Genomic DNA, 22,977 nt, shown 5'->3' with positions numbered 1-22,977 from the left:
ATCGAAAATTATACCATTTTTGACTTTCTCGTATACTAAGTATACGGAAAGGCTATAGAACTGCTCCAAAACCGAACTTTTTATAGAAGGCTCGGAGACCCATAGTGTTATATACCAATCGACTCAGCTCGACGAACTGAGGTGATGTCTGTATGTGTATGTATGTGTGTGTGTGTGTATGTGTACAAAATGTGAGACACGTTTTTGGGCATTTATCATTATCCGATTTACTCGCAACAAGTTGCATTCGACGCAGAATCCTGTCCCATTGGTTCCTATTTAAAATTAGATCGATTAAACTTTGCGTTTCGGAGTTATGGCCAAAAAACTGTTTTTACGTGCAAAAAAAAAAGCAAAATGCTCCAATCTGGATTCGAACTCGTGATCTCTTGATCGGGAAGCGGCTACTACACCACAGCACCATCGATACACATAGCATGTGACAAGATACATACAAATATAAATCATCGAATTGGGCATATATTCATTACTTCTATAAGCATCAGAGTTTATCCTGCTAGTGGAAGTATTAATGGATCGAGAAAAGAAAATATTAGCTTTTACCGTTGGTTATTAAAATATACAGTTTCAATACATTAACTTAGAGCAAGATTGCCGGTGGTGAGTATAAGCCGTTTGGCAGCGCAGTATCATTACTTGACACTTTTCCGATCGCTACAGCGGACAGGTGATCAAATTTGGTAGCGCGATAACAGCGCTGCTATTTGATGAACTATTAAATGTCACCGGTACGGAATGCAGCCACCAAACCACCAACCGAAAATAGTGACCAGTGCGAAATGACAGCGCTGCGAGGATGATCAAAACACTCGCGCCCAGTAATGATGCTCTAATAGATGAACTATTGAAATCGCTTGGATACGCTGTTTCTTTAATTGAGATAAAAGTAGATTCACTATTGATTTGAGGATGTTAATGCAAAATTTTATTGGTATAATTGCATAATTACATCCAAACTAGTAGACACATATGTGTATAATAATGGGAAGTATCAATAAGAATCCCTCAGGTTACGCGTGCCCTATGCAAATTACCAAATAGTAATTTGGGGTGAGCTTTTTACGATAGGATATCCGCTCAATAATTAAAAATCCTCTTCTCTGCTAAACGTTAGACATAACTTTTCTCATGTCTTATTGCTATCAAGCGCTAAGAAAAGCACAAATACCCTATAGGGTAACCGTACCCTTAGTGGAGGTAGCACCAATAGTGGAGGTAGTGGGGTTTTAATGAGATTTATCATAATTATACACTTAACGATGGTTTCAGTTGATGCGTCGTGCTTTAAATATCATGTTAAATGCAATTTATCTTAGGATTTCGCTTGAAAAACTATTGAAAACAATGATTTTCCTTAACAAAATTGACTCCCTTGCACCTATAGTGGTGCAACTGTACCAATAGTGGCGAGTCTCATAAGAAATCAATGGATAGCACCACTATAGGAACCAAAATTAATTTTTACCGCCACTAAAGGAACAGTGTACCCATAGTGGTGCAAGAAATATTTGGTAATTGTTGATGTTATATGACATCTATCTCATTTTTGATAGCAAGTTTATTAGTTTTTCTATTGACTAAGTTATTAAAGCAGTAAATTTCCCATAATTATCAAATTTTAAAAAATATTTTCTTTTGGTGATCTACTAATACCTCCACTATTGGTACCCTTACCCTATACTGTAAATACTCCTCAGACCTCATATTGCAATTTCAAAAAGCATCGTGCTTTGTTTAACACGTTCAACGCTCTCCCATTCGAATGCGCCTAAAAGAAGGAATGGCAATGTGCCGTCGCGCAGTGGTGGGCCCCCATACAAATGCTCGACTAAACCTACGATTGCGCTTAAAATTTAGCAACAGTTATTTTGTAACGCTGAATTCATTTTGAAATTTAAATAGTTATCCGACATATGCTATGCTATCCAAAGACTTCCGGAAGCCCATGAGGATCACAGCAGCGTCTTAATTCTAACCTTGAAACAGTAAATTTCCCGCTTTGGTGCAGCAAGGCGCAATTCGCCAAACTAACCACTGTTAAGTGACAAAATATATATTTCAATGCATCATATCAGTTCTTTCCGAATCTTTCCCGATACAAAATTCAGTCAAATTTAATTTTCCCATACATATATGTTTAGGAGATACTTTACACCATCAACTTGAACCAAGTCACCAAAAATTAAATTTACTAACTACAATTAACAAATTGAGGAATTATCATTGACTAAATGTGCAAAATTAAAATAATATCAGCTTCACGAAAGAACGATTTGTTTTGGGTTTTGTCTGGGTTTCCGCCACTGTGGATCGGTCGGCTTAACCATCGTAGCATCAGCGGCAAGCCGTGCTTCTGTTCTATTTTTACGCATATGCATGCATCATTCTTTGTGGCGTTCAATCAGCATATGGGAGCGCAGCTGGTGTGCGGGAATACGCGGGACGCATGCGCAGTCGCTTCAGTCTCTTGACGTCGGATGAATATTGCCGTATGAAGCATCACCAACACACATCGAATTGCGTGCGGCAATGTTCTATTTTTAGCTCAGCTGGGTTGAATGTTGATCCGAGCAAATGAGATTTGGGAAACTGGTTCATGAGTATTACGGAAAATTTGGATGTCTGCGCGGAAATAACGCGCAGAGGGAAATCCCCGGTCTTAATTCCTTGGATATAGCGTCTGCTGCCCCATAAACTCGCAAGCTTCTAATTTGATTGAAAATTTTGTCTTTTCTATTCAGTAAGGCATCTTTTCTTTGTGCATTGAAGCAATCGAATATAATTTTCCACTTATGTTTAATCTCTATTGAAACTCGGTGGGCAAGTTTGATTACTACCAAGGTAAATCAAAAGCTATCAAAGCTAACAATCATTAAAGAAAACTGTTGAGTAGGGTAACCGGCGGTAATGTTGGCCCTGGATGTAACATTGGCTCTTCACGCAAATTAATCAATATTTCAGCGATAATACGTCGATTTGTAGGGAGATATTAACCACTGCTTCTATAGAAAAGTGTATCAAACATATATCTGCTTCATAACTCTAGATTTATACACTTCTTAAACTATTAAAATCAGTTATCTTGCGTGAAAAATCATTTTGACTCTGTTTTTAGCAGCCATGTTTCGTTGTCTTATGCATGCAGGCTGTACTAGTTTTTTCTTTTGCTCAGTAAAAGAGTTTTCTGAATGGACATACCTGCTTTCGCACATCAGATGAATGGATAACAACCACACTATGTCAGATATCATTTTTATTTTACAATTTCCATTAGTATAGCGACATAATTAACCAAAACAATACTGGGGGCACCCGTAGCCAAATGGTGGCATGTGCTTTCGATTTGTAGCACTACGTTAGTATAGGTGAAACTCTAAAATCAAAACATTCTCACCAATAACCCGTACTGGAGAAAATAATCGAAAGCTGCAGATAGAATATCCGATGCTTGCGATTAGGTTGCTAACAATTTTTTGTTAAAACAGGTTAATCCACTCAGCGGTTAAGTTTCATTCGCAAATTACATAACGCTAAACTCAACCCACACCAAGCCTCTAGTAATGCTTCATGTATGGTAGGATTCTGAAATTTATAAAGTCCTTAACGCTCAGACAAGTACCCTCCCACAACCTGAAACATCATGTAGTTTGTAAATGGGCCCTCATTATGCTTTTCTCGAATCACGATATAATCGCTTTCATTCGCAGAACATACCAAAAATAATTGCCTACCTTACGGCTTCCAAACACGATTCAAGCAAAAGCGATTCAAGCATCAACCAATCATAAAACTTCAATGCAGGCAGAGTTGAAAATAAGCATCCAATAATTTTATTTATGAATGATTGTGTAATAATATCAGGTAGTTGGCACAGTTTTAACTGTTTATGCACAGTACAAAGCAAGGAATTGCCTAGAATAAGTTTTACAATTGGCTTTCTTTAGTAGTGCGTTATGCATCATCCCCACCTAAAGCGTTGTTTACGTTTTGAAAAAAAGTTTCTTGGAGAGTATCGCAAGAGCGAGAGCAACACAACTGCCATGGTTTCAACTAGCAGTAAATCTCAAAATTATGCGGCAGCCAATAATTAAAGTATGCAATTTGTTTGAAGGTACAACATGAGGGCTAGAACATGTAGCCTTTTTGCAAGTGCAGTTTTTAATACAGTTTTCATTTTTTTAAACTTCTACACTTGCAAATATGGTAAATATTTGGGAAATAAACGATTCATATAATAGTATTTTCGTTAGCATGTCCTTGGTAAGCGTGCTATTGGGGGAATCTGAAACGCACTCTCACAGTCAGTGTGGTAGTATTTTACATGCAACCAATTAGAATTCACGCTCAATAAGATGATTTGATTTTCTCTATTTGTTTGCATGCTGCCTTTATTTAACGCAAGCAAAATGACTGGTACTATAAACAGCAACCCATCTTTATCTCTCGTATGTTAGAAATCAACACTCACTCGTCCCAAGTGGGCTGAAAAATTATCCACATGATAGGGACAAGGATGCCGACCTTTTGTCCATTTCTCTCGAGACTTTCGCTGGTTTAAATGAGATATTGCGGACATTCATCGTCGTCTTTTGCGATTTGGCGTCAAAACCAAATGTAAGCAAGCTGGCTGGTGGAATAATTCTGGTTGGAAATGCAATATACGAAGATTTATAACGATAAATGTGCTCAACCGTAGCATAATGGGCCAAGGTTTGAGCCGTTACCCCTACATATCGATTCTCAATTTCTGCATTTATGTTTCATTTCCTACCTCCTTCATCATCTAAAGTTCAGACCTGAATTCTTTCAAATATCCCAAATAATCAGATGGATTCAATTATAGAAATGTCTCTGTAAATATAAACAATACACAGCATTAGGTTCCATTGATTATTTGTTAAAGACAACAATTTTGTTTGAATTTTCTAGTATTCAAAACTTTTCTTGCAATGCGTAATATTATACCACACTCCTAGAAAATATGAGTTTTGAAAAAAATAAGATGGCTAACACGAGGACCAAACATAAATCCTCTGATTGAGAGCCTATTACGTTAGGGCTCATTCACAAATTACATAACGCCTTAAGGGGTGGGTGGGTACACAATATTGCGTTACAAATTGTTACGGTTTGTCTAGGGGGTGGGTGGGTTTGTTCAGTTCTGTTACGGGTAACATATTACGAAAACAATATAAAAATGAAATTACTTATCAAATTCAAAATTAACAGTATCATTATGTACTATGTAGAAAGTTAAAGTAGAATTAACTAAAAAATCCAATTTATCATTTTTTGTGAAATTTTAGTAAGACGTTATGCGTCACAGATGGGGGTGGGTGGGTATAAAAGAAATGTTACAAACAAGTCACAGAGGGGTGGGTGGGGGTTCAAATCTGTGTTTTTTTGCGTTATGAAATTTGTGAATGAGCATACCCCTGAGCTATCTTTGTTTCTTGAGAGGACAGTGTTCGAAGAACAAGAGGCTACGCGATTTGCAATAAATAACTATTTCAACTATTTCAAGACATTGGCTGCTTGTGCATACGTGCGGTAACGCACCAGGTGCTGTGGTTTGGTTCGGTTGGATTTAATCGGGTGTTGAAAAATATAAAGCGTTTTGACTCAAGTCGCGAAAATGACTCATATTCCGAACACTCGCATTTAAATGGCTTTATCAACCTTATTCGCGTGGTTCTTTCCATAGGATATTAATTTCGTTTGTAAAGCACTCGGATTATGTAGGAGGAACTGAGTTTTGGAAGGATTCGGAGAAAACATTCTATTTTAGGAAGTCAGTAGAAAAAGTATCCAAACTTTTCTATAATCCAAGTATGTTTTAGATCATTTAATAGTCTTAGTTCGATCATTGACAAACTACAATGACTCATTCCAGAGGTTAAATGTCAAAACGTGTTACAGCGGAGTTCTAGTGCGAATATTTTACTACAGCTCTGCCTAATGGTTTGTTGTTTTGATTCAACTAATAATAGAGTTAAAGCACTAGTTACTAATACTAAATGATAACAAAATTTCGATCAGTCTGTATAATAAGTTACTGCAACTAGCGCTATAACTCTGTTATTAGTGCAATAGAAACAACAATTAGGCAGAGTTGTAAAAACCTTCGCTCTAGAAGTCCTCCACATATCACGTTTGAAATTTAACCTCTGGAATGAGTTATTGACAAACTACTAAATTATCGAACCTATATAAAACCGCTCATAAAAAAATCTACTCCTCCGCTCATTTTTGGTCGCAACGAAAAATACGCGCCAGATAGTCGCCTAAGAACAACATATGTACCTTCAGAAAAAAAAGCCAATTCGATATTTTTTTAAATTTGGCCGCCACGTGGTACTTTCCGGCGGTGAATGCTTGGATAGCACGTGCTATTTGTACTGCGGAGAAATTTTTCACATCTTTGAGAGCCTTGGAAAATGATCACGAAAGTTGTCATTTTGTTGCAAGGCACAATACTAATGATCGAAAACATCCTTGCCACAATCCATAACAAATTACACGAAGGCAAGCAACGATTTTCGATTTTCTGATAGTATATCAGGTATGTAATCATTACGATGTAAATTATTGCACAATATGAGCTCAAAAATTCTGATTTTGGTAACACTAGCTCTGTCACGCGTAATCTATCAGATTTTGTACTTGGATAGTTTACCTGTAGAGTGATCTGATAAATAGTTTTGGTTCAGTTTAGAAATCAAAATAATCAATTTTAACCATACATTCATAATTACTGCGAAATGCTTTCCATATAAAGAAAAGCAACCCCAGTAGAATTCTGATCAGATTTTTTTAAATCAGATCAAATTCATAAATCTTGTTGAAAAGTGCTTGAATGATAATGACAAAAACGGAACTACTCATTAGCAAAAATTGACCTTTCCCGTCAAAAAATTTTATTCGCTTAAGTATTTTTTAAATTTAAAACAAAAATCGAAAAAGTGCTGTTTTTTAAGATTGGCCCGATTTTGAACGAACATCGAGTGATTTTTTTCAGGTCGGTTAACACGTGCACACGTTTTCGGTTTTTGTTTTCGATTTAATAGTTAGAGGCTTCAAAGAACCCATATTTTCTTTGGGAAAGTTGACCTTAAATAAGCCAAAGAATCGACTGAAACAATAAAACGAAATACAATTTTTGACGGGGATGGTCAACTAAATTTTTATCTACCGTCGTGCGGGGCTTCTTTTGATTCCGGGGGCTACTTTGGATTTTTGATTTTTTGAAAAAAAATAAACGGAAAAAATACCAAATTTGAAACAGAAAGTTGCCATCCATCTATCAACAAGACACCCGATTGGTGATAATGGCAATTTTATATTAATTTTCGTTATAATTCTTGTTTTAAAATGTCCAAAGTAGCCCCTGATTTTTCAAAAGAAGCCCCGTACGACGGTATATGAAGAATCATATTATTCAAAACAACAATTTCAGCTGGATTCTGACTTCAAAACGGAATTTTCAGAAAAAGTGTGTGTATGTGCATGTGTGTGCGTGTATGTGCAAAAAAAATCTAATTCATTTTTCGAAATCTTATCCTGAACCGATTATTTAAACGGGGAATCCTGTCCCATTGTTTCACATTAAAAATCAGGCCGAACTGGGGAATGGGCTCAAAAGTTATGGCCAAAATACAAATTTTTATACTATGTTTCTTCTTCTTCTTCTTCTTCTTATTGGCATTACATCCCCACACTGGGACAGAGCCGCCTCACAGCTTAATGTTCATTAAGCACTTCCACAGTTATTAACTGCGAGGTTTCTAAGCCAAGTTACCATTTTTGCATTCGTATATCATGAGGCTAACACGATGATACTTTTATGCCCAGGGAAGTCGAGTCAATTTCCAATCCGAAAATTGCCTAGACCGGCACCGGGAGTCGAACCCAGCCACCCTCAGCATGGTCTTGCTTTGTAGCCGCGTGTCTTACCGCACGGCTAAGGAGGGCCCCTATGTCTAAAACTCGATTTGTGCAATTGCACAACCTCATCACATTTTCCGGGCACTTAACCTCATCCGATTTGCTTGCAACAAATTGCATTCGGCAGCAATTATTACAATGTGTATAAACAAATGTGAATTTTCAATTCAATCTATCTTTATTTACGAGATTTTCGACCCTAGGCCGGTTCATCTGGTATAAACAAATGTGAAAAATAAGTCTTATTCACCAATTGTTATTTTAGACTTTTCATATATGTTTATTAACCATTTTGAACGAGCGAGAAAGGCATCATCACCGCTAGGTGGATTAATCTGGGTTTTTTTATGAAAAAATCGCTAAAAAAATGTCACTCATTTTTCAGGCACATTTCCTCAACCGATTTGCTCGCATTAAATTGCATTCGACGCAGAATGTTCTGGTCAAATTACTATTTATTGTGAAAAAGAGTTCAAAAAAGTCTAGCTCACTTTTTTAGCACTTTAGCATTAGCATTGAGCATTTCGCACAAATTCGTAGGTGGTACAAGCCAAGACTATTGTATGAGAGTTGCATCACTTTCATCCGTTACCACAGATATTGATTTGGGACTAATCAATATCTCTTAGATGGGAGCAATGCACTTTCCAATAGTCGAGATCTGTCCTGGCCACGTCCTTGCGAATGCTGAGGAAGGGGAAGGATAGTTTGTTGGACACCTACTTAAGAAAGATGCAGAGAACTCTACGACCTCTCATAGGTGCCACGGGAAGTTTTGGGATTGTGTGGAAGGTTATAACAGTAGGAATCGTTTTGGTAGAACGTGAAACACAGAAAGAACTAAGATAGAAATACAAAGTAGGAAAGGGACGAGCCTGGAATTGAACCCACGATCTCCTGCTTATCCAGCTTTCCACGCTCGCCATAATGGCGGATGCTATAAATTATTTTGACAGTAACTGCTTCCAGACGCTGAACTAAAATTTTGCTCCAAGCAATCCTTGATTTTTTGCATCCAATGACTTGTTTATTGTTTATCAACATGGATATTTTTCCCTGGATTCGTGAACATTTTTTTTCTAATCAGTATTATCGTCATTTTCAAATTCATTAATTTAAAATATTTCTTTCTAGGATACGAACGTTCTTTTAATCTCGTATTGGTTCAGTTCCATATACAGAATGGCCTGAATCTCAGGCTCGTATTGAACCATTAGAAAGAAAGGTAGAGCTGATTATCAGAAATAATGGCGTCACATGGATACGCGGACACGTGGTATTAATTTTTCTCGCTCATGGTGTCTGAAGAGCTGATTACAAAAATGATTCCGTCACATTGAAATCTTTGAAAAAATACGTAGGCGGAAAAGCGCAAGATCGTAATCCAGCATACGCTCAAGCATACGCTAGATCCTAGTATAGCAAAAAATGTAGCTGATTATGCGATGCGGCAATTGTACTGAATATTTAAATTTTCTTAGTGGTAGAAGGTGGCTTCGCGGTTGTCCATGTTATTAAATAATTATATCGCAGGTCGTAGAATCGATGCAACAACGGGTCTTAATAAACGAGACGGAATCTGATTTGCATTATGATTCTATCAAAAATGTTAGTTTCCTGGATGGCGTTCAGACAGTTGAATCTGGATATTGAATTTATTTTTCAATTCAGCTTTTCGAAAGGAATATTGCTCAGTATTCATCATTGATAAATCAAGCTGTAAATTTATTCGAATTCGTATTGTTTTTAAAATTAATCCTAGACTAACGCTTAGGTCAATGACCAACGCTTAGGTCAAAATCAGGAACATTCTAGTGGAACTGAAGTGGGAGAACCCTCATCTCTCAATAGCCTAAACTGAATATGTAAATCCACTATTGAATTGGGCAGATCGGGAGTAGTAAATATACCGCGCAAGAGTATAGATCAAACCCGAGCACGATCGTTGTTTGTTATGGACTAAGTTGATTCTAAAATAGTGAAGAAATTTCAAGTATACAGAGCCTGGGTCTTGTGCACCCTTTGATGATAAACGGGTAGTAAACCCTCGCTATTCGGCATTCTTGAACCTTGCGGCTTGATCAAGTCCAAAAGTGAATGGTAAGACAAAATTCGGGTTTATGTATATATTTTGATGATCCTGCTAGCAAGATTATTTTCGACAGTCATCGAATTGCTTATGACTAGCAAATTTTACAACTGAATAATTTGTGTTTCTTTTAACTGTCACTTTCAAGTTGAATTTATTAAAATTCAGGAATAACAGAATGGTTCATGCCTAAAGATTTAGTCAAAAAAAAACGTTGCATTGCTGTTCAGAAATAGAGCTGATAATATGCATATTTTTATCTATATGTATGACATGATTTAAAAAATAGATATGACCAATCAAGCTGCCATTGAGGGCAGCAGAGATTCGAAGCCTGTTCTCTCAACTCAATGAGCTCCATCTGTGAGTGTGACGATCATCGGCTACGAGTACCAGGATTGCAACGTGTTTTGAATCAGGGCAGAGCTTGAGGTGTACGATATTGATGGTTTCTCCAAATTTCATCGAGAAAAGCTCCTCTGTATCACAGAGTCAGGTTTTTACACCGTCACTGGTAATAATTGCGAATCAGGAGAAAGCATTCCGTGTCCACCTCAGAGCCATCGATCAACTGAGCAGTTGTGGCAGACAGTAGAACCTATAGACATGCTCATATTTAATTTATCTTCTCAGTGCTCTATAAAAAAGATTGATTTTTAATTTTTGTTAAATTAGCTTTAGAATAGTTTTACGCTTGAAACCTGTTTAGAGCCATTATTAAATTTTCTTGTTGATAAATAATAAACAAGTCGTTGGAAACAGTAATTAGGCAAATCATGGTTTACTACGATCGAAATTTAAGTTCAGTGTCTGGAAGCAGTCACTGTCAAAATTATTTATAGCATCCGCCATTATGGCGGGCGTGGAAAGCTGGATAAGGCAGAAGCGGTAGCCACTAGACCACCGAGCTCCTCTTAGCTCACTTTTTTAGCACTTAGACTTCATATATTCCCCAAGCAACACAAGTTCAACGAATTTGGTTGCAGTAACCATATAGTGACTGAATCCGGTCATACATATATAAGTTACTGTGATTGATGTGCCATATGTGTGCTTCTCAGGTCGCTCGCAACAGATTGCATTCGACGCAGAATCTTGTCCCATTGTTTCCTATAGAAACTTGGACGGATCGTACAATTGGGTCAAAAGTTATGGCCAAAATACTAATTTTAAAACTACAAAATAAAATGCCATTTTTGCTCTTATGCTAATCCGATTTGTTTGCAACAAATTGCGTTTGGCGAGAATTTTTTTTATGCATATAAACAAATATGAAAAATAAGACCAATCCACATATTGGAGTTATTTTAGATTTTTCCAAACCTTTTGAACGAACGAGAAAGGCACCATCACCGCTAGGTGGATTAATCTGGGTTTTTTATATAAAATGACCAACATTGGAGGACTGTTCTGATGCTAACCGCAAGTCGAGCACATCTGTATATGTGCCTCCATATACAGATGTGCTCCACTTGCGGTTAGCGGCAGTGTATCTCGGCGAGCAGAAATTTTGGCTGCCCGGGGGAATTTACATTTTTCGGACTACGGACTTCGAATTTACAGACATCTGAAAGGACAAAAAATAGGACTACCACCAGGATTTCTAAAACTAAGAAACAGGATAATGAACTTATTCACTATGTCACAAGATATTGGTAAATAATTATTATTGGGCCATGACCACGGCTCAATTCGCACGTTATGATCCTGGAAAATTAACTCAAGTCGTTGTCCTATTTTTGTCTTTTCAGAGCTCTGTAAGTTCGAAGTCCGTGGTCCGAAAAATATGAACCCTCGGTTGAGGAAAATTCAGGTAAATTCCTCCGGGCAGCCAACATTTCAGCTCGATTGGCCAACTACAGCCCTCCAAAGTTAATCATTTTGTATAAAAAACGGCCTCTGGTCTTATGTTTTGTAAAATCAAAAAATTCTTTCTAAAAACTTAAATTGAAGGGCCAAGGCAGCCACGCACTTGTTATGTAGAAAAATCGTAAAAACGAAAAATGATTCAATAAAAAGCAATTTAACTAAAACAAAAAATAGATTACACGATAGGTAGGAACACAGCGTGATCATGAGTAAGCGGAATGAATCGATCAGGAGAAGGAAGATTTGCAGACCCTCCGCAGACTGCGTGGCTGGCGACGACGTTTGATTATGGATCGCGGAGAACAAGAGAACTTTTAACGTCTGGCAATATTGATAAAAACTTAACTATTATTGTAGCATATTGGGTTGAATCCTAGGATTTATTACTCTTTAAATAAATTTCCTATCGTTTAATATTGAAATGATTTTGAAAAGGTGTTTCACGAAATAATTTAAAAATTCAATTGTCTGTTCAACAGGGAAGGTCTATCAGATTATTAATCATCGAGACACATAGCTTCCCTACGCAAAGAATTCAAAGTCAATTAAAACGAATGCATTATCAACATTATTTTTTGATTCTGTGAAGTCAGCGCTTATTTACTCAATAAAAAGGGGGATTCTTTGACTACCAGCGCTGAGTGAGCGATTATTCAGAGCAGAGTCAAATTTGCATGGCCAAGTTTGTTGTCGCTTTGTATACAAACTTCAATAAGCCAATAAGATCCCACTCTGTGGTGGATTAGCGTAGCGTGAGCTCTCTCCCTAATGATCGAGTTATTCCCCATGCAAATAGATTGAGATCGGTGGACTTTCGTCAGTTTGCCGTTAGCGTCCAGTTCATTCAGCAGCAACGCAATGCAGTGCATAAACTTAATTTTGTTCGTGGCCATTTTGGGCACTGCATCAGCGGCTCCAAGAATAATATCGGATGAAATCGCGACATCGCTTAAGGCGTACAAGCACTTTGGAGTTCTGTTTGCTGGATCGTCGCCAACGCGAAACCATCTACCGAGTCCCAGCGATAAAGTTGGCCAACAGCTTATCTATACCCTGGGACAACGAGTTGCTGGTTTGTCAGCTCTTCATAGAATATGAGTATCAATTAAACAAACTGATCGTTTCAGGGGATCGCTTAGTGTCAACCAAATCGGAGAACAAGCAATGGCCAACCCTACAGGACGTAACGCTCAGCTTGTCCTATCCGCAGTCTGGGGTCGGGGCCATCGTGACGTACGTCCAGGTGATCGTTAAGCAAAGCAGCGCCACCGGCAAAGGGTATGTGGTTTCCGGTGGAATCGGTCAGCGATTCATTCATCTGATGATCGAAGCCTACAGTACCACATACTTCAACTACAGTGTTCAGATCTTTGGATTGTAAATTTATTCTAAGTTCTTACCTCGAAATAAAATCCCGGATTGTAGCCTGCGCCACCAGTTAGGAACAGCAGAGCATGACCACTTAGTATGGTGAACATGGCCACCGCCTTGATTCCGTTGATGCATCCCAAACCATGATCGTCTTTGCTATTCTGCGCGAGTTTCTTCACATTCTCTATGACCGAGAACGATCGCAGCACGTACACCAGCGTTGTCTTTTTCTCGTTCCGCCGACTGCAAATGGATTGCACATGGTACAGCGTGCTCAACACCACCATCAGTACGAAGAACAGTATGATCGCCACATAGACGATATCCAGCGTGGAGGGCTCGGTCGTCACTTCCTTGTGGCAAGCATCCTGTGATATCGAAACACTTCGCGATCCACTGATCGCCTGCACCACTCTGATGACGTCCTCCGCCGAACAGCTGACCGGGACGCAAATCCCCCAATGCACCCGAGCAGATTCGTTGAATCGTTGCAGTGGCTGTCGGGATACCATGGTCCGTTCCTGATAGCCATCCACCCGGACATCAGCCAGGCAGTACTGCGTGATTATTTTGTTCTGAACACCGTCAGATTCGTTTCGATAGCGTCGTTCCGTGTTCATACACTGGTCAAAGTGACCGAAGTGGTACACTTGTCCATACTCGATTCCCGCCATGGACTTGGCTGACGAATCCAGCACTGTGACAGTGAGAGACAGAGAAAGATAATTTTAAATTAGATTCTTGCAGGGCTGAGTTTCTATTTGCGGTTATTATTGTTATTATTCAAAGTATGACCGCCGTACCTCGCCCGACTGGACCGGCATATTGATTATCTTCTTTATAGTAAAGATCAGTAAACATGAGCGCGGTGACTGATCGTATCTGACGCGTGTAAACAATGTGGCCTGGATCTTCTATGATTATGCTAATTGAATGTTATGCAGGAAATGTGAGCTATGTTTGTATATACATGACCGGAGATATCGTTAATATCATCATCCCAGATCCGGAAATGAATTTGTGAAGCTGTACTTTGAGGTCGAAGAACTGCTTTGTTTCTATTTTTACAGCCGAAATGTCGAGGGCAGTTTCAACAATTGATGTAATCAGATCTACTTGATGAGAATGATATAAAACAATGGAAAAAAAAATTCATGATATTGAAGCTTGGACAAATAACAGCTAAGTTTTGTTTTATTATTAAAGGTATGCGATAAGACACTTTTTCTTAACGAAACGAAACGAAATTTGAAATGTCTATGTTGATTCGAAACGAAACGAAACGAAATATATATTTACTTTCGAGCAGGGTTTGCAACTCAACTGAAGATGAGCAAACCACGCATGCCTCCTTCTCTTGCTTGCTTCACAAGCAGCCAGTGGTAGTGACGAAACAAATTCGGCAAGCAACACGAAGCTTCGATGCTCTTGTCACACATAAGCTAATGGGGTATAGTTTATCTAATATATCTTGGAAGCGGTTAGATTTAGAAAGTAGTCGTTTTTTACAAAGTTCTTCGGAAGGTTAAAAACATTCTGTTGAAGATTAATTTAGTTCGGAATTCATTGTTCATGAGACTTTCTGCAAGATAGAATATCTCGAAATCCATACAATTTAGCAAGTATATGTACCCCGGGTAGACGATAATAGCTCATTAACAGTAAAACGTGATATTAACTTGTTTGAAATAAGAGTAAAAATAACAAGCGAAAATAACAAAAATTTGCACCGAAATATCATAAAAATATCAGGTTTTGCCATTGACAAGAACTTATTAATATCTTGAGCTATTAGTTCGTTCTTGTTAATAGCAAAACCTGACATTTTTATGATATTTCGGTGCAAATTTTTGTTATTATATCGGAATCTATTCAACTTAAAAAGTAGCCGTCGTTCTACAAAGTTGTTCGGAAAGTCAAAACCATTATGTTGGAGATTAGTTGGAGGACCACAAGCTGAGAGCCATAAAGAGCATCAGGTCGGTCAGCTGTCAAAAGTGCAGGTGAGCACCGTTATTGATTGATTTTGTTGTTGTTTGATTGGACTGACGTCGTTTTTAATTGATAAATCGGATAAATCAATAGTTAAATTAAGGGTTCATTCACAAATTACATAACGCTAAAATGGAGCATTTTCAGCCCCACCCACCCTCTCGTAACGTATTTTGCATGCAAGGGTTCTGAAATTTGTATGGGCCGTATTTGCGAATGACTGGTGAATGGTGAATTTGGCCTAGTTAGTTAAACTAAGTTTTTACAAATTTGATCCAGACTATCTTTTCAAAAAGGCCAAATTTTTAATTGATTTTTTCAAATGGATACAATCAAAAATGACGCATCCTACAAAAATGTTATATGGGTGACTATCGCAAAATCAGTCAAAGTTTCTAATAAAGATATCGGAAACAATTCAAATTGAGCCCCACACTGAAAAAATCAGTTTAAAAAATAAAACTCGATTTGCAAAAATACGCCCTTTTTAATTTGAATGAAATTGTGCCTCACTATAGGTGATTATGTTCCCTACCAACCGTCCATACATCGCAAGCTGGGCACTTTGAAGGAAAAAAAGTTTTTCTAACAAAAACTTTTTCTTGTCGAAATTATTTTCAGTGTATTTTTATCCGTTGCGATTAGCTACGACCTAAATATTGTCTATCCGGAATAAATTTATACCGCTTTTTATACCGAAGTTGGATTTTTCTCCACATACAGGCAACTTTCCCAACTTCGGAAGTAGTGCGCTGGATTCGCCTAAAGATGCGCTAACCAACGCATCAATTAGTTTGACAAATAAAACTTCGGAAGAAAGTTCGGTTCGGAAGTCCCGACTTCCGAATTCTAAGTTGGTGCTACGCCGACAATATTGTACTCTGCTTGACTGTACAGGAATATTTAAATATATGTATTAGACTGGCCCAGATTACTATGGGGAGAAAAAAATGTTGTCGAATTCCACGGGGCACCCCCCAGAATTGTGTCTTTGGGTGAGAAAATCAATCTCTGAAAATTTCAGCTCAATCGCTTGTAGCATAAGCTGGCGCATTTGATTTGAAGTTTGTATGGGGATTTCAGCCAAAATGTATAGGAAAATACACCTCCGTCACTCATTCGATCTGGAAATTGGTTCTGATTGCTCGATTGACCTCAGAATTGCAAAAACGGCAGTTGGTATGCTACAGAACAATTTCACAGAACATTGCATGATGATTAAATGAACTTTTATATAATTTTCGGCTGATTTATTATGAGCTGATTTGTGTATTTTTGGGTTTTTTGATCGAATCGCATCAGCCAAAACCTATATAAAAGTTCATTTAATCATCATACAATGTTCTGTGAAATTGTTCTGTAGCATACCAACTGCCGTTTTTGCAATTCTGAGGTCAATCGAGCAATCAGAACCAATTTCCAGATCGAATGAGTGACGGAGGTGTATTTTTCTATACATTTTGGCTGAAATCCCCATACAAACTTCAAATCAAATGCGCCAGCTTATGCTACAAGCGATTGAGCTGAAATTTTCAGAGATTGATTTTCTCACCCAAAGACACAATTCTGGGGGTGCCCCGTGGAATTAGATAACTTTTTGTTTCCTGGGCCAGTCTAATATGTATGTATGTATGTATATGTTAATTCCACTGACACTCCTTGACACTGAAAAAAAAATCAATTCCGACAAGAAGAATTTTTAGTTAGAAATACCTTTTTTCCTTGAAAGTGTCAAGCTTGCGATGTCTGGACGGTTGGTAGGGAACATAATTTCCTATCTTGGAACACAATTTCATACAAATCAAAAAAAGCGTTTTTCCGCAAATCGAGTTTTAATTTTTAAAACTGATTTTTTTCAGTGTAGGGCTTAATTTGAATTGTTTTCGATATCTTTATTAGAAACTTTGACTGATTTTGCGATAGTCACCCATACGACATTTTTTTGTAGGATGCGTCGTTTTTTAATTGTATCCATTTGAAAAAACCAATAAAAAAAATTTGGCCTTTTTCAAAAGATAGTCTGGATCAAATTTGGAAAAACTATGTATGTACAGGTATGTACTTTTCTTTTTACAGAACCTCCTAAAATATTGCACAAAAAGTCAACATAAACAATAAGAACACCTAAATGTTCCCAAAAGTTCTATTTTTGCTTCATGCATTTTTATTACAGCAAAAATAAAAGATATTTTAGTTACTAGATAAAGATTGTCGCTGTCGTCGCTGTCCGGAACATCTTTTGCTGGCGAGGATAGGGGAGCTAAATGTCAAAGAAGGAAAATCCATATGATTTGACAGCTTGGTACCCAACATGTTCCGGACAGCAGAACAAAGGGAACCGAAGCGACAATCTTTATCTAGTAACTAAAATATCTTTTGCAAAAATCCATTAATTTCCGCTAAGTGGATTATTCCATTGCTGACGAGCGTTGATTTCGAACCAAATACCGCATAGGACGAATTTCGCACCAACCCTTCTATAGGGCTGGCAGCACCATCTCAGAATCGAATGAAACTTGGTGGGCATAAAGATATGGTATTTCTAAGCCACTCTGCATACTTGGTTTTTCAAAAATTGTCAAGAGTAACATTTGATGAGGGCCTAATTTTTTTTCATGGATTTTTTATAAATCGATCTAACTCTAAAATGACAAGACCTACAAAAAAGTGTTGTATGGCGGACTGTCGTGAAATTCCCTGAAGTTTTTTGGAAAAATATCCAAAAATAAAATATCGATTTCTACACTGAAAAAAATTAGTTTTAAAAATTAAAATCGATATTACAAAAAAACCTCATGTCAGAAAACGATGCAGATAGGTATGTTAATTAAATAACTATTCTGGGAATAATGGTCCTGTAACATATTTAAGGAAAAAGTTTCTCTAACAAAAACTTTTTTCATGTCCATATTGAGTGAAAATTTATCAGCGTGTTTTATGCCTACAGCGCCAATTATAGGTTCAGCAGCCTATCATCAACCAACGACACATTTTGGACGTATGAAAATTTGTTTGGGAAGCAATTTAGCATAATCTAACATAATTGTGGACCAACATTTGAAAAGGGTTTATGTTTTATTTGACTTTTTGTATCGAAGTAACTTAAAAACAATTACAAAAAAATAATTACTTTTAAAACGGGAAATGTTGCCGAAACGAAACTAAAGTGATATTTAATTGTAATAGAGGAAAAGAAGATGTTGTTTTTCAGCAAAGGCTAACCACTGAACGTAATTTAGAAACCGTTATAAAGCCTAAAGATGATTTTGTATCGTATTTTATTGAAAAATTGATAAACTTATAACTTATGACATTATTTGCAAACAAACTTGTACTGTTGGATTTATCTGAAAATTATCCAATCATTATCCAAAATGCTGCTCAAGGTTGGAATAATTCGGAAAAGGCCCTTGCGAAGCTATTGGTGGCACTCTCAAACGAATGGCAAAACGAGCAACTCTTGCCAAAGATTATGGAAATACTATCAAGACTCCTCAGGAGTTGTACGAATGGGCACGTTTTCAATCAAACAAAAATATCACTATATTACATTTCTGTTATATCACGAATGAGCAATACCGCCATCGGGGGTGGCAATGGGTCTGGGGGTGAGAATAGGTCATCGCTCTCACCGCGAGCATGGAGGGCGTAGAGCAAAATCGTTCAAAAAGGTCTCTTATATTTTTGTCTTCTTGTCCTCAGATACATCCATTCTACAAGCATTCTAAGTAGTTGAAACAGTGACCCATTCTCACCCCCATTTGACCCATTGTCACCCCCGACGACGGTACTCAACAAGAGTTTGATGAACTTTTCAAAAAAGCAAAAACTATAATTGGCACACAAAAGCTTCATTCTTTTATACCAATCGCTCATAATAAAATCCTAAAAAAAAATATTCCAACTCAGATGAAGACCCAAAAGTCTTTGAATTGTTCGACTAAGTTTACAAATTAAATTAAACAAATAAAATTGAAGAAAAAATTAAAAAAAATGCGGAAAATTTATTATTCTTTAAATGTGCGTTTACCGGAAATCACCCTAATGAAATTACCTACCGAGCTTCATCGTTTGGAATCAAAATGTTTATCTGATAAAAATATCGACCTCCAATTTTTATTTTTGCTAAACCAATTTTAATCTTTACATTCATTAATTTATTTTCTCGGTGAACGAAAAGCTCTTTTATGTTTCAGACTTCATAGTTCAGACAAATTTACAATAGTCCATCAAACAATACAATTTTGTAAATCTGGTCATTTGTGTGTATCATTGATATAAACAATCTAGGAAAATATACGCCCTTTCCAAATGTTGGTCCACATTAATGTTAGATTATGCTAAATTGCTTCCTAAACAATTTTTCTACTTCCAAAATGTGTCGTTGGTTGATGATAGGCTGCTGAACCTATAATTGGCGCTGTAGGCATAAAACACGCTGATAAATTTTCACTCAATATGGACATGAAAAAAGTTTTTGTTAGAAAAACTTTTTTTCCTTAAATATGTCACGGGAACATTATTCCCAGAAAAGTTAGATAATTAAAATACCTGTCTGCAGAAAAAATTTCATCGATTTCTGAGATGAGGTTTTTTTGTAATATCGATTTTAATTTTTAAAACTAATTTTTTTCAGTGTAGAAATCGATTTTTTATTTTTTGGATATTTTTCCAAAAAACTTCTAAGAATTTCACGACAGTCCGCCATACAACACATCGATTTAAAAAGAATCTATGAAAAAAATTAGGCCCTTATCAAATGTTACTCTTGACAATTTTTGAAAAACTAAGTATGCAGAGTGGCTTAGAAATACCATTTCTTTATGCCCACCAAGTTTCATTCGATTCTGAGATGGTGCTGCCCAGTGGTGCAATTTATCAACAATGCCTGCTGAGTGTGATTCTTTTGTTTTGTATTTTCTCTGCTCCTCTTTGCCTATGACGGTGCCTTTCAGTCAGAACGACAAAGCAGGAGTAGCTTAGCAAAATCCAAATCGGTTTGCCAACAGCGGGCTGAAGCTGATGATCATTCGGGACAAATTTCCTGTCACTGTCTTTCAAGTGATAGTATTCACCCATGCATTTATATCGTCGCCGTCGCATACACACAGCAGCGAGTGAACTTAATAGACTGTCAGTGCGGGCTGCGTATGCAATGAGAAGAGAGGTCTTTTGTTTACTTTATCTTTGATTGTTGCTGCTAACCATTTTCAGTTTTCACTGCTAGGAAGTGAGTGTGAAGAAGGAATGGTATCAATATCCAACAAATTTCAGTCACTGAGATTGAGAATTCGCACCACTGGTGCTGTCAACCGCTGGTCGAGTTGGCGCGAAATTCGTCATAGGTCAAGTGATCATCACGATAGTCAAGATGACACGGATATGACAACCACAACATCAGGAAAGTTTTCCTATCATTCATGCTGGTGATCACAGGCAGAAGAAGTGAAGACATGGTGAGTGACCAAGCGCTAGTTGCCAAAATGTCACGTTCATGGTGATCGTTACACCAAGCATGTGAGATCCACATTGAGCATCACAATTGAGTACTTGACACATGACTTGGATTTTATTATTGACTTGAACGGTGACACTTTGCAGCACTGATCACAACTCTCTGAATATCACAGATTCTGAGATATCTAATTCAACTGGTTGTCTCATAGACGCTAGTGTCACCATGCGGATGAATTACGAAATAATAAGATATTCTCCGGGTTTAATCTTTCGAACAACTTTGTAGAATATCACAACTGTCTAAATTTTACAGACTCCGAGATATCTTATTCAATTGGTTGAGTCATAGACGATAGCGCCACCATGCGGATGAATGGATGAATAATTATTTAAATGTTAAACATACATCGAATATGTGTATCTCCTTTCTTTTGACGAATCTGAGAATTTCCATGCAACAAATTATCATAGAGTATATTCACAAATCTGCACTTTTTACAAGCCCTGCTTTCGAGACTTCGAAACGATACGAAATCAAGGTCATGTAATTCGAAATTTTAAGAAATGAAACGGAATTTTAATTTTTTTCCACGTAATTTTTATTGAATTGATTTTATATTATGTACGCAATTCTGTTTTCATATTTTCAAAGTCAATAGAGTTATAGTAGGGTTCAGGCAGGTATTTTCGTCTGTTCGTCATAGTCTCGAAAACCAATAAAAGAGAAACTTTTTTGACAAACTCATCCGTATCAAATCGTAAGCTCAGGAGATACGTTCTGCTATAGTGGAGTTCTAGCTAAAGGACTTTCATTTCGATGGTTTTAGCCCCTATGACGATAGACGGAAATACCTGCCGTGTCCCTAACAGAAAAGCAGTCTGTGATAAACCATTGGCGATAAGGCAATACCCCAGCACAAGGATGCCAGACATACATACATGTCTGTATTGACATTTGGTCTTGCATACAGACATCATACAGATTACAGACATTATACAGACTTTGATTGAAGTTAGACTTTTACAGACATTCAGTTTTCGGAAACTCTGAGCTGCTAAACAGAATCCTGTTGAGCTTTCCAATTAAACCATTTTGGGTTTTCAAACAATATCGTTATGGAGATTTTGTACGGAATTTTATAAGGATTCCAATCGATATCATTTTGGAATTCCTTCTAGGCTTCTGAACGGGATCCCATTTGTTTCCTTTAGGAAACCTAGAAAGATTCCATTCAGAAGTCCAAAATTAATCCATTCTGAAGCCTAAATGACCCCGTTTGACAAACCCAAAAGAATTCCATTAGGGAGCATAAAAGATATCCTTTCGTACAGATTTCCGTACAGAATTATGTGAACTTCCGAACGTAATCCTGTTACCTTTACTAATAGATCTCTTAGAGTTTCTGAACGAAATTCTTTTGGGTTTTCGAAAGGAATCACTGTGGGCTTCCCAAAAAAATCTTTTTGAACTGCCAAACGGAAGTCTGAGTGGATTCTGAACTAAATTATTCTTGAATTCCAAACGGAATACTTTTGGTCTTCCGAAGGGAATCCTTTTGGAATTTCGAAAGAAATCGTTTTGGACTTTCAAGCGTTATGGGCGTCTGCATGGAATCTTTTTCTGCTTCTGGACAAGGGATTCCGATTAGAATACTAATGGGATGTCCTACCCCCTAAGTCCTAAAAGGGTTTTGTTCGATAGCCAAAACGTGCTGCGTTCAGAAAACCATATAATCTCGCTTCGTAAACTCAAAACAAGTCTTTTCTCTGGGTTTCCAAACGTAATTATTTGGGATTCTGGAAGGAATTCTATTATATTTCTAAATAAAAATTCTTTTGGGCATCAAAAATAGAAACCTCTGGATTTCCGAACGGAACCTTGTGGGCCGAACGAAATTATTTTGGGCTTTACTTCCGAACGGATTCCTTTTAGGATAACGAAAGGAATACTTTTGGAATTCCGAGTGGATCCATCTGGGCTTCTTTATGGATTTTTTTCTGTTTCTGTACTAGGGATATCCTTTTGGGATTCCGAAGCCTCAAAAGATTCCGTTCGGAAGTCAAAAGGATTTTGTTCGAAAGCGCAAAGAGATTTTTATTCGGAAGTCCATAAAAGTTCGAAAGACCAAGGGTTCTCCGTTTGTAAACCCAAAAGATGACCGTTCCGTGCTTTGGGGTTTCTAACGGATTTATTCCTTCTGTGCCTCTCCTCCAAACCGAACTCATTTGGACTT

The 22,977-nt window shown here is 37.3% G+C and overlaps 2 protein-coding genes across 3 annotated transcripts in view; one reads left to right on the top strand and one right to left on the bottom strand.

The window, feature by feature from the left end:
• Positions 1-22,977, bottom strand: part of LOC134207810 (nose resistant to fluoxetine protein 6-like) — a 77,306-nt gene that overhangs the window by 15,285 nt on the left and 39,044 nt on the right. Inside the window, exons 1-2 of one of the 2 annotated variants that reach the window (XM_062683745.1) lie at positions 14,098-14,496; positions 13,324-13,991 (exon numbers count right to left, since the gene is read on the bottom strand). In XM_062683745.1, the coding sequence (XP_062539729.1) occupies positions 13,324-13,991; positions 14,098-14,155 (726 nt within the window). In that variant the 5' untranslated portion in view covers positions 14,156-14,496. Of the gene's footprint in view, positions 1-13,323; positions 13,992-14,097; positions 14,497-22,977 lie in introns of those variants that run through there. The other variant, XM_062683744.1, reaches the window with a different exon arrangement.
• LOC134207811 (uncharacterized) lies at positions 12,726-13,373 on the top strand. The gene is made up of 2 exons (XM_062683746.1): positions 12,726-12,995; positions 13,051-13,373. The coding sequence occupies exons 1-2, from the start codon at positions 12,782-12,784 to the stop codon at positions 13,302-13,304; spliced, it is 468 nt and encodes a 155-aa protein (XP_062539730.1). The 5' UTR covers positions 12,726-12,781; the 3' UTR covers positions 13,305-13,373.

Source organism: Armigeres subalbatus, chromosome 1, assembly GCF_024139115.2.
Source record: "Armigeres subalbatus isolate Guangzhou_Male chromosome 1, GZ_Asu_2, whole genome shotgun sequence".
NCBI classification, from domain to species: domain Eukaryota; kingdom Metazoa; phylum Arthropoda; class Insecta; order Diptera; family Culicidae; genus Armigeres; species Armigeres subalbatus.
This window is presented reverse-complemented; position numbering and strand designations above follow the sequence as displayed.